Source organism: Lycorma delicatula, chromosome 11, assembly GCF_047948215.1.
Source record: "Lycorma delicatula isolate Av1 chromosome 11, ASM4794821v1, whole genome shotgun sequence".
Lineage (NCBI taxonomy): Eukaryota > Metazoa > Arthropoda > Insecta > Hemiptera > Fulgoridae > Lycorma > Lycorma delicatula.
Window position 1 is genome coordinate 45,910,958 of NC_134465.1, and position 13,645 is coordinate 45,924,602.

The 13,645-nt window shown below is 29.9% G+C and overlaps 1 protein-coding gene across 2 annotated transcripts in view; it reads right to left on the reverse strand.

The window, feature by feature from the left end:
* The window catches only part of LOC142332421 (torso-like protein), a 236,341-nt gene that overhangs the window by 10,758 nt on the left and 211,938 nt on the right, over nucleotides 1-13,645 (reverse strand). For both annotated transcript variants that reach the window (XM_075378864.1, XM_075378865.1), the window contains exons 2-4: nucleotides 11,353-11,591; nucleotides 6,470-6,657; nucleotides 5,050-5,288 (exon numbers count right to left, since the gene is read on the reverse strand). In XM_075378864.1, coding sequence (XP_075234979.1) covers nucleotides 5,050-5,288; nucleotides 6,470-6,657; nucleotides 11,353-11,579 — 654 coding nt within the window. In that variant the 5' untranslated portion in view covers nucleotides 11,580-11,591. The remainder of the gene's footprint in view (nucleotides 1-5,049; nucleotides 5,289-6,469; nucleotides 6,658-11,352; nucleotides 11,592-13,645) is intronic.

A 13,645-nucleotide genomic window follows, 5' to 3' on the forward strand; every position in this document is an offset into this window, starting at 1 on the left:
ATTGTAATCGACTTAACATGAAATATAGGTAACATTCCAAGATGCTCAACAGCCATGCTGTTGATGACAAGAATCCTGGACTATTTGGAAAAGTGAGAAATGAAGTATTTTCTTAATATTTTCTCTAAGCTGAATATACTACTGCAGGTAAAACACTACTTTTTCACTGAAATGCAGTATACATCTTTAATTTTTTTTTTAATAAACTTTTGTAACTAAAAAAATTAAACTGAACATGTAATTTATCAGTTGCCCCCTGCTCAGCATTCACTCAGCATTTTTAAGTATCACTTTCTAAAGTTTAACATAAAGCAAAAGCTGACTCAGACAGTTTAAGTTGAGATTTTTATAAGTTATATCTTAAAAAATTCTCAATAGTTGATTACTGAAAACTTTTCAACTAAACAGTTTGGATCCAAAGTTTGAAAAAAAATGTTCATTGGGTATTTTCTTATCTTTCTTTATAAAATAATATTTAATAGCTTTTGTAGATAAAAGTTCATTTATTTATAAAAGATGTAAAAAAAAAAAAAAATAAAGAGTTTTAAAACTAGTAAAATAAATGTCTCTTAAATTTGACTTACAATAATTAATCACAAATAAAACAAAAGATAACATTACAAATTTTCCCAGCAAGTGTTCAATGTGAACATCTTTCACACCTTTCATTCTAAAAGTGTTTAATGTGATCATCTTTTAGTGTTTAATGTGTGCAGCACACATCACCTAACAGATAAGGAGAGTTCACCCCACACTTTAACTGACTTGTCTGGAGTAATGGAAGCAACAGCTTCTTAAAACTGTGCCTAAAACCGAGTAAGTCCGGCAGCAGAAAAATCACATAATTCAGAATAAGTGACCTTGGAGACCACCACAGACAAGGTCTGCCATTGGGTCTATGCAGACTGATCCAATGGTCGGGAAAACCTCATTCAACTGAGTTATGCCAGAAAGGAGGCACGCCCAAACAAAATTCTCTGGTTTCTTTTGCAGTTGAGGAAAGAGTCATGTATGAAGCACATCCAATTAAGTAACTTCTCTTATGCTTGCTTCAGTGAAAAAAAAAAACCAGCCTGTTAACCTGCTGTTGGGGTATCAAGAGCTGTAAATGGTATGGACACACATCCCTTACTGTTATCACTAGTTTGTGACTGGTTTTCCTAACAGTTTTTTAGGACTACACTGGTAAGACTCCCTTGACACATTCCACATTTTCTTCAAACACCCATGATCATCAAGTACTCTTCACTTTACAGAGACATCCGGTCATTTTAAACAGATTATGCTATTGATGAATATCATTGTCACTTGAGGGATTACAGTTAAACTTTCTACCAAATGTACAATGAACTGTAACTACAGATTTACAATTAGAAAACAGAAAAATACTTACGGCCATGCACGCAATTAAAACTGTCCTATTTGTTCTTGAATTTTAGAATTAAATCAACACTATATACCTCATCCCTGAGATATTACAAAAATTGAAATCCCAATATTCTTTCTTGTAAGCCCAGTATTACAACATTGAAACATCATACAATTCTAATAATACAACATTCCACTTTTTTTAACTAAACAGCTGACTAACTACTTTAATCTGGTTTCAAAATAATTAATGATTAACATGTAGACTAGGTCTACATAATGTATTACTCAACCAAGTTTATCTTTTATATTCTGCTCCAGTATTAAACTAATCAAGGTTTCATTTAACAAAACTTACAAGCACATAATTTTCCTTTATCAGTTAACATAGCCTAATAAGAAAAAAAGAATTGTGAAAAAACATCAAGAAAAAACTAATGGAAGGGAAAAAAATCAGAAAAAACTTAAAGGACCTGGAAGAACTGTAATATCAAGAGGTATTTATAGACTAAACCTAATTTAAATAAAAGAATACAGGAATTATGGTATTGATGAATATCATTGTCACTTGAGGGATTACAGTTAAACTTTCTACCAAATGTACAATGAACTGTAACTACAGATTTACAATTAGAAAACAGAAAAATACTTACGGCCATGCACGCAATTAAAACTGTCCTATTTGTTCTTGAATTTTAGAATTAAATCAATACTATATACCTCATCCCTGAGATATTACAAAAATTGAAATCCCAATATTCTTTCTTGTAAGCCCAGTATTACAACATTGAAACATCATACAATTCTAATAATACAACATTCCACTTATATATTCACTTACAATATTCCACTTATATAGTTATGGGCTAAAAAAACTATATGGGCGGGGTGGAGGCCCCTAAAAAAACCTTTTTTTTTGCGTTTGGTATTTATCATGTAAAAATCTGAAGTTTGATGTAAAAATAACTGAAATTGAATCCTAATTTTTATTTATGTAAAATTATTTATATTTGTAATTAAATATAATGAGCAAAATGTGCATAATTTATTTAATTTTTATTATTATATAAACATTATATTTATTTTTATAAAAACAAATTTTATACATAAAAGCATTTATAAATTATGCTGGGATGTCCATTTCATAAAAATAATTTTTATGGTTTGTTTTAACATAGAAATTATTTTTAAGTTGAAGTTGCCTCGCCATCAATTCTAATGAGAGTGAGAATTCACTTCTTGAGACAAAAAAAAAATTATCTTTAAAACGCTATACAGAATTTAAATATGTAAGAAACCAATCATACGAAGTTAGACCAGATGATACTTTTGGGCATCCATGTACTTTGAAAATTAGTACATTGAAAATAATCTGATGAATAGATCAGTAAAAGGCAGTATTTAGTTTATACTAATAAAAGATATAGAAATAGTATCTTAACAACTTTTTATAGAACACACATCTATTTAGTAATATTAAAAATGCTGTGTGTTTCAAATTGAATATCAGGGTTTTAAAGTTACATAATATTTCATAAGTTTCATAAGTTTAACTGATTAATATACATGAAAAGAAAAAGCAACTAAGAGAGTTTTAGCTATGCACAAGCTCATAAACTGTTTCCTGTACCTTCTACTTGAAAGCACTAGTAGCAAAAACAGTGGCCCCACAACAGAAAGCCTTCTTTGTTTTGTAGTTTGCAAAGTGTGAATCTGTAATTACCGTTCAACGTGCATTCAGATTGAAGTTTCGTTGTGATCCCTTGACTATCAATAATATTTGTAGATGGAATAAACATTGAAACCGCTGGCTGTATTTGTAAAGGGAAGAGTACAGGATGACTGAGTGTGTCCGAAGACAATATTGAACGTGTAAGAGAGACTTTTTGTGTGTAGTCCTAGGAAATCCATCAGGATGGTTAGCTGTGAATTAGCAATTCCAGTGATATCTGTGTAGGTTTTTAAAGAAGCGCTTACAACTATGTTCATATTGTTTACAGCTGTTACAAGCTTTAACGCCAACAGATTATGTCTGATGTCCTAAATTCACAAATAAAATGATGCACCGTGATGATGAAAACTTTCTTTATCATGTCGTATTCAATGACAAATCAATATTTCATGTTAATTGAAAAGTAAACACCCATAATGTGTGTATCTGGGGATCACCAAGTTCTCATGAAATATCACAGTGTGAACGAAACTCCTTAAAACTGAATATTGTTTGTGCCGTATCCCGACTGCAAGTTTACAGGCCATTCTTTTTCATGGAAACAAGTGTAAGTGGAATGAGCTATTTTGATGTGCTACAACCTATGGCTCTTTCCTTATCTGCAATACAAATTAGAGAATTTTATTTGCCAAAAAAAGATGATGCCAACACAGGCATAATGCGGAATGTGATTGATTGAATGAAATTCTTCTTGACCACTGGATTGGTCACCGGGGACCAGATGATAGGGCTTGTTTGCTGTATCCTCCACATTCATATCTGATCTGACTGCATGAAATTTTTTTCTTTAGGGGTTTATAAAGGATCAAGTGCACGTGCCACCATTACCAGCTGACCTACCCAACTTGAAACAGAGGATTAAAGCAGCTGTCACATTAATTATTCCAGACTTGCTGATTAAAGCATAGGATGAACTCTCCTATTGGCTGGATGTGTGCTGCATAACAAGTGGTGCTCATATTGAACACTTATAGGGAAAAGTTTGAGTTGCTTTTTAATTTCATGTGTAATTTATCAATATAAAAAATCTTAATAACTTTAAACCCTGATATTTATTTTGAAACACACGGTATAAAGATTACTTTATCTTCAATAATAATCAACAATCTCATTACTGTAATAGTAAACATAAAAAAAATAGTTAATTTGTTGTATTTATACAATCCAAACTTTTTTTAGATTTCTCTTTCATACCTTGTAAACAACAAACCAGTTATCAAAACCTTTTTCCTGTTTAGACTCTGGGAATCGCCATCAGGTATTACTTCAGGGATGAATGAGGAAGTATGAGTGTAAGTGAAGTGTAGTCTCAGGTCGACCATTTCTGAGATGTGTGTTTAATTGAAACCCAACCACCAAAGATCACTGGTATCGACGATCTAGTATTCAAACCCATATAAAAGTAACTGCCTTTACTAGGATTTGAACCTAAGAACTCTCGACTTCAAAATCAGCTGATTTGCAAAGACACATTCACCACTAGACCAACCCGGTGGTTCAGTCATCAATATTACATTTACGTAACACAACTTTGACATTCTAGAAACAATTTTACTGTACTTTGTTTTCCCTTTATATTAAGGCCTGTTCCCTGAAAATATATTTAAAATTAAATTACAAGACTAATTTTTAAAGTTAGAACTATTTGCGTATTTTAATAATATGAGTCAATGCTTTGAGATGCAACATGATTATGAACTAGATTGTGCTTTCTTAACTTCAATCTGTGATGCTATCAATTAGCTTAAAGCTCTTGAAAGTATCAGCAGCATTTAGTTAATTACGTCGATCATAGTCAGTCAATTGACAATTCAAGAATTTTTGAAGTAAGAAATACAAATGAATGATTAGTCAAAACATTATTGAACACTAATTCTGAAGTATAGATTTTTAAAAAGATAATCTAATTACAAATAATGTACGCTTCTTTAATTGAAAGAACAGTATACCTGATATAATGAATTTCCAGTAATATAAGATGTTACATAATGTGAACCAAAACTTCTAATAAATTCACCGACAGAATTTTCATCGCCAACTTTAACATCATTTACTTGTTTTGCTACAGCATCCTGAAGTTGAATTTTTTCAGGTGTAATTTTTTCTGGTATACTAACAGCTTCATGATGTCTTGCAACACGTACAAGAACATAACAGTGTTCACCCACAACAAAATTTGATTCTATACCTGAAAACAAAAATAAATAGTTTGTATATTTTTATTATATTTAACATTTCTGATCGAGAAGCAGACAACAAATTTTTCTGTTTTATCATGAAGAAAATCTTGAGTTCCCTAAATCTACAATTTAGGGAACTTTAGAACTCTGTAAATCAATATCGACATTAAAAACATGGAAAAAAATTGTTTAACCTTAGCTCTGGCAATCACCTCTTCATGTGTAAATCATTAAATGGTTTGTAACCAGCAAGAGAACACGATGCTATTGAAATCTACTTCATTATATCGTTTTAATTATAATTTTTTTAATTCTGCATGCTACGTGTCTTTTCAACAGATTTCATCTCTTTTTTCCATGTGATGGCAGCACTGTCAAAAATAATGAATGTGCAATCAATATTTTCAGCGATGTTAGATCTGTAGTTTAAATTTGGCAGTTGAGCAGTTCAGTTAAATGAAGATATTAAAGAAGCCTTTTGGCGAGTATATTTTTTTAACACCAAGGGTTTATGAGTGGATGGTTTCGAATAGATTGGTTAGACATCCTAATACATCAACAATCAATGAAATAAAAACCATCTGAAAATGTTAACATTGGGGATTTCCATTAAAAAAAATTTTGTTAACCGCCGTATTTGAAAAATGGCAGAGATCTGAAATATGCCATAGGGGATACTTTCAATGCATTCAAAAGTCGAGGAAAAGTTCCTCATTTTAAGTAATTTGTAGATTTTCTTGTTTATGAAATTAAAAAGAACACCCAATACAATAAAGAGATTTCTTGCACTTACCATAGATACCATTAATGAACAACACTTATGAATAAAATTATTATTAATGTTGTATTCCATTTAACAGAGATTAATATTATCGCCAAAATTACAAGCAAACTCAGATCCTACCAAATGTGATATACCCATTACCACAATATTTTTTCAAAATTATTTTTAACTGTAATTAAGTCCTTTATAAAAACTGAAACATTTCAACTCATTAAAACAAAAGTTAAAAATGTTAAATTATATTAAATAAATAATTAAATGATTTAATATAAAATTTTTATAAATGTATAATTAAAAAAAAACGCAAAACATTTATTTACTTATTGTTTATATAATATTGCATGATGTTTATTATCTTTATGAAAAGGATTATTTACATATAAAAAATAAATTGGAATGAATTACCAAGATTACGAGCGATGATATTTGGAGACCAACTGGCTGTAAATGCACGCCAAGGTTCATCAAGTCTCTCGATAGTAAAATCCCTGAAATAAGCTTGAAGTAATTGTTGAATATTATCACAGAATTCCATATGAAAATCACCCTGGAAAATTGGTTTTGATACCGCATTTGTCGATTGCCGAGGTAAACTGAAAACAAAATAATGAAATCATTTAATAATGAAAATTTTATAAAATTACAAAAGTAGGTTTTTATAAGTTTATAAAAAGCATAAGTTTATCAATCCTGCATCAGTGTTACACATAGGGAGGGAGTGTAGATTCATAGGAAGGGATTTTATTTACTTTAAATTGAAATACTGACCAGGATAACCACTTAAATTTTAAGTTAGATTATTTTTTTAATTTTTGAAATTCTTTCCTATTTCCGAAGTAATATGTTGGAGGAGTTCAAGTTAGAACTTTTCATCCTCAACAGTATAGAATAACTGACATGTATTACATGAGAAAATGTGGATATACAGATTATCCCAGTAGTAAACAAGATAACTTTTTTAAAAATTTACACTAGTCCAAAACATTTAATAAGTTAAATAAACCTTATATCTACTGAAAGAATTTGTGTTAGAAAGGTGAGGAAATATGTAGTTAAATTAAAGAACACTGATTAATTATTTAAAAGACGGAAGTGAACGTTGTAATTAATAGAATTTTTGTTTGCATCAACTGATTTTGATCACCAGCTGAAGTTAGGTAAGTGTAACTAGACTTATAAAATATATAAGCCAAATATCACTTACATTAGTACACACCTAAGTGAATATATATATTTTGGAACATAATTATACATGACACTAAGGTAAAATCTGGAATGAAAAAGCCTCAGCATTTACCTGGGAAAATCAAGGTGAACCATAAAAAATCTTGATAGATCATTACAAAATTATACAAAAAAATAAAAAATAAAAATAGAACTTGCTAAAATATACACATAATTTCACATTGTGTGAAATTTCAAATTAGATGAAAAATTATCTTGAGAATGATCTGGCATTCAAATTTCACACAGTGAAACCGAACTTTGACTGTGCTTACATAATAACTTTTGTTATTATGCTTACGTACATTCTTGTCTGTAATATCAACTCTTGTGGCCCTCTCATAAAGTGAATGAGTTTTTAAGATGCAGAAATGATCATTAGACAACTCTTTGTCTAACTGTTAATGAATGTGTAATTTTTGCTAAAAAGAATAGTCATTTATTTATAAAAATAAAAATTACACTTCTATCGAACCAGACATGAAAACTATTTTTGTGTAATTCAGTACTTCAGGTTATGTGAAAGGGCTTTTTTTTGCTGTTTATAATAAAATAACTGAACCATTTAAAAAATCATTTACGAATTTATTTTAAATACAATTAAAATATTCCATTATATAGAAAATATATTACTGTCAAGTTTTTAAATAACAATAAATATAATAAAAAAAAAAAAAAAAATCGCCAGATTTTCTTCACATATGTTGCTCAAATAATTTTCATTAATACAATTTGAATTTTCCCTTATTTTACATAATTTTACCTTCGTGTATTTAATATTATTATTATTTTATGTTTTAAATAATTAATCTGGGTTTTACTCGCATCAATTTTTTTATTTTATAATTAATTGTATTTTGAGAATTTGCATTGATCAAGGTTTAACCATGGTTTTCCTTGTTCCTTCTAGGAAAATGCTAGGACAGTTCTATTTTATGTAGAGTAGATGTTTGTAAGAGTAGTAAATGTCTGTATAAAACAAATTTCACATGACGCGTAAAAAAAATATGTTCATCATTAATTGAATTATATCTATTCAATTAGCAAAACTTAATTACCCAACGATCAGAAACTGAAAAGAAGAAAACAGAAGTACTTGATACCTTCCATTTGAATAACAAGTGGATGAAAAAATTTAATAACGAAATATAATAGAGGTTAGAAACAAATTGTAGTATAATTGAACAATAGTTGCAAAATATATGTGAAGCCCAAGAATTATACTGGTCCACTACTTTCGTACCAAAATAATGCTGATAGGCAGTCTTCACAAGAGACATCAGATTGCATTTCTGTTGATGAAAATGCTGATTGTTCTTCATGACAAATGTAATTGTTCACTGAATTTACATATTTTTGTGGCATTTTGATTTAACAAATTTTTCACTTCAAAAACACTCGAAAACCAGAAATTCTGCACTAATTACAGCACAAACAATATGAAACCGAATCACAACAATAGTAATAATGTTTATAACATACAAACAGCTGGAGAATGGTGTGTTTTGTCATTTAACAGGTGTGACAACTCCAAAAACAAAATTACCGCCAAAGAAAAGTGTAGATCAGGTAAAAAATGATGTCATTGTATCTCCAAAGCAAGAGCCAATCAGTAATTTTTCTGTAGATTTTTCAATTCAGCAGATGGAAATACATAAGTATATGCTATTTTTGAGCCCGAAACATTTTCATTGTTGGGCAGTGAAATTCATCACATTCAAGAGTTATCACTATGCCGGCCTCTGTGGCACAAGTGGTAGCATCTCGGTCTTTCATCCAGAGGTCCTGGGTTTGAATCCCTGTCAGGTATGGCATTTTCACACACACTACAAATCACCCATCTCATCCTCTGAAGCAATACCTAATGATAGTCCCAGAGGTTAAACAAGAAAAAAAAACTTATTTCAGTTCTTTAAAACTTTAATAACCCATCTTAAATATTGTGTACTAATATTTTATATTCCATAAAATAAAACTGCAGATGACCTGAATAATCGTCACTTCCAAAAACAATAATCTTAATTATTCTCAAGAATAATCAATATCTTATACCAGGCTTACTGGGAAGTATTAAGTGATTTTCCATTGCCTTCACTGAGACAAGAATATTGGTTAGTTAATTAACATCATACTCTCAGAGAAAGCAACTCTAGTCTCAGTTTATGACAACTGTAAGAGAGGCTTGTACATTTAGTTTAAACCAACAAATTAATTTATATTTTTCTGCTGTGAAACAGTATACTATTTCTTCACTGCCTCAAATCAAAAGGGTAAATCTTAGATATATATAAAAAAGTATAAATGAAACATTTGATTAATGAGGGTTTTAGAAAAAAATCTTAGCAATAAGAAATGTGAAATCAAATAGAATAGAGGTATAGATCTGTAGGACTCTATGTGAACAGGTTGTTTTGTATTATGCTGTTTGTTACACCATTATGCTTACTTATGGGCAAGTTATAAAATTTTAAAATGAATAAAAAAATCAATATTGCTGTTGATTTTTACAATGTGAAATTTTTTAAAACAGTAGAATGGTGTGCATGATGAACTTTCTTGTTGATTCTCAAAATTATGGACTAGAAGAAGAGGAAAAACTTGGTAATCAAATAAAAAAATATAATAAAAATAAAACTTAGTCACATCTCGCATTTTAAACTTACTTTATTTGGATATTTCTAGAGAAGTTTATTGTAAAGTCATGTCCAACATTTAGGATATAACAGATTCTGTGAATGCTAGGTAACAATACTTTATCACACACTACAAACAAACACTATAGGAGTTCATGTTGGAATTTTTGATACTTTACAGAAGTATATACTTTGTATATACACAAGTATACATTAAGAAGTATAACTTCTCAATCTGACTGTCACCAGTGATGAAAAATGGGTGTTGTTTTGCAGTCTGAAGATGAAACACTAATTAGAGTGACATCACCATCATTCATTTAAAAAAATCATAAAAATGATTATAAGCAACCTTTTTCTGCATGCATGTCGAAAGTTGTGATCTTTGAGGATTGGTTTTTTACTATTCTGTTGATTTCATATAAATAAACACAAAAAAAAAACTTAAAAAATTGGAAATAGTTTTTTAGTAATTACATGTGGATTGTTGCTATCAGGAGTTATTGCTATTCACAACTTACCGGATGAAACAGATTAATTTGGATGAATAACCTCTTTTCAGTTATTAAATATATAAATAGTCATCTTCCCCCTTTAATTTTATTATCAACTAATTTTTTTTATGTATCATACAAAAATAATCAAACTGATCTTTTATAGTCAACGACATTCAATTTAGCAAATCACATAACTGTCTTAAGAGGTCGAAAACAATGGAAACTGATATACAGTATGATTATTGATCTAGTCAATGTTATTAGACTTACTAAAAGATGTTCTTACTTTTTTTATTTTTATTTATGGTTTATATAGTAGTGAGAGTGATGAGATTTGAACTGCAGTAAACATTTCAGGAGTCATAAGAACGCTATAGTTGAATCTGGGAATGATTGGTTCAGTAGTTTTCACGGTTATCAGAAACAAATGAAAAAGACGTTGTCTCTTTATATAGTAGTGAGATTTGTTACGCTTATATTTCTGTTTGAAGTATATATGTATTTCTGTTTTATTATCTTTTACTAGTTGGTTTATTTATAACATCATCTCTCAGGGCTCCCTCAAAAAGTTTTTAAGATACAAAAATATGTTGTTAGATCACTGTTTGGTACTCGTAAATATGAATCATATTTAGAAAATTAAATATGCTACTCTCCCTTTGTTTATACTTTTGAATGTGAAATCTTTCCAAAATGGAAGAGTAAAATTCTTAAATGATAGTAGCATGAATTTGGAAGAGCAAGCAAGACATCCAAACCTAAGAGATATGTTAAAGTATGCTACTTTATTTAGAAAATTAATTTAATTGTAACACTTCCATACTAAATATTTTTACAATCTAATAGTCATGACTTTTTAAGATAGCTCCCATATTTAAAACCGATATAAAATTATCATATTTGTGTTAATAAAAAGTAATCCATATTTACATACCTTTGTCTTATGGTTACTTGTTTGAAAACATCTACGATCGGTTCTCGAAAAATCCATGTATGGTCTGTATCGTTTCTTGGAACAACTCTCATACTTATGCTCAAGTATCCGAACCGTCCGAATAAGTTGATTGCACCACCGCAACGTACTTCGCCTGTTGTAAGCCATGTTTGAACTATTATTATGAATAATATTATTACTGTTTTCATAATATGTTGGGCCACCATCCCTCCAGTTATCTGTTAAAAATAAAAATAAATAAATATATCAAACTATATGCAGTATAATTACAATAACTTTTACACTTTATTATATATTAAATGTACTAGCTAGAAAATAGTTTTACAGGTCAGATATCATCCTAAAGAAAAAAGGATGCATCTTTGTAAAAGTTCATCAAGGTTAAAACCAAAAATAAGGTAATTAATTCTACAATTTTTATACAGATACAGATATTCAGAATGTTTGAAGCCAATTACTTGTTCTATTATTATTTATCATTTGATTTGATTGTTAATCCAATATACACTGAATTCAATCAATAACTACATAAAGATGGTGAAGTCAAGACCATTGCATTGGTGTGGTTGGCATATTTTGCTGTCTAATAACCAACCACAGATAGCTGATAACAGTAAATAAAGACTGTTGAAATATTAAAGATTATTTTAGCCAATATCTAATAATTTGTTTTTATTTATAATAACTTTTTTTTTAATTTCAGTAAAAAGATTATGAAAAATACAGAGTGGCACATGAAATGATCCAACATTTGGTTTTGTTTTTAAAAATATTTATTAGAATCGCAATACAGAAAAGTAAAATTCAACGTGTTTACTATACACCTGGAGATTATGTTCTGTTTATCATATGTTCAACTTCAACATGATCACTCATGTCTAGCAACTTCTTCAACACAAACTCCTATGTTGATAATAACTTGACACATATCTTTGGTTATCTTGTCGCATGCCTCAATGATCAGCACTCGTAGTTTCATTACTGTACGAGGATGTTTAGGGAAAAAATATTTTTTCTTTAGAGATTCTAAAAGAAAATAATCACATGAATTCAAATCAGGACTGTTCAGGGATCAGTTCTGTCTACACACAAAATGATTAGGAAACTGGTTGGAAATTTACATTAAAAGTTTCACGCAGAAAATCTAAAACAACCTTAGCTGTGTGTGATCTATCGCCATCCTGCATGAACCACTCATTTTCTAATCGAAATCCTTTGCAAGAAGCTGAGAAACAAAATTATTACGCAGCATGTTTAGGCAATGTTCACCGTTCACTGTCTGTTCAAAAAAGAATGGTCCTATTACACCGTGACTTGAGATAGTGGCCCATACCGTAACTCTTGGAGCGTGATGCACCTTTTCATGAAGCACATGTGGATATTTGGAAGCTTAAAACAGCAGAATTGTGTGCATGATGAACTTTCTCGTCAATTCTCAAAAATTATGGACTAGAAGAGGAAAAACTTGGTAATCAAATAAAAAAATATAATAAAAATAAAAGTGAGTCACATCTCACATTTTAAACTTACTTTATTTGGATATTTCTAGAGAAGTTTATTGTAAAGTCATGTCCAACATTTAGGATATAACAGATTCTGTGAATGTTGGCTAACCATACTTTATCACATACTACAAACAAACACTATAGGAGTTCATGTTTGAATTTTTGATACTTTACAGAAGTATATGATGATTATGTTATAAAAGAAGTATATGATTTTATGTTATAAAATTAAGTTGTGAAGCTTAAAAACATACATTTTGTTTATTAGAAACCCCGTCTAGGTGAAAATGTTCCTCATCTGAAAACCAAACATTGTTCAACAATACATCTGTATTGTTGAACTAAGATTAGTTCACAGGTCATTCAGTGAATGCCATTCTTTGATGCTTGTTGTCAACCGTTAATTTAGGCAACACTGTTATTTTGTACAGATACAAATGCAAATTAGGTTTTAAAATTTGCTGCACAGATTGCCTAGAAATCCCAAGTTGTGGTGCTGATTTGCGCGGGCTCCTCAGCAACGCTCCTCTGACAGTTTCCACATTCTATATAGAATGTACATTAGCAGGCTGTTCGCGTTTACTCTCAAATACTGAACCATCAGTATTAAATATTTCGTAAAGTCTACGTATTGTTTTGAATAAAGGCGACCACTGAGTTTAAAAGATTAAAGACAGACAGACAAGATTTATGTGCATAGAAATTACTGTTACAAGAGGTTTACAAACGTAAAAGCCAAAGTCCTTCAGACAAGTTTGTGTTGGTCA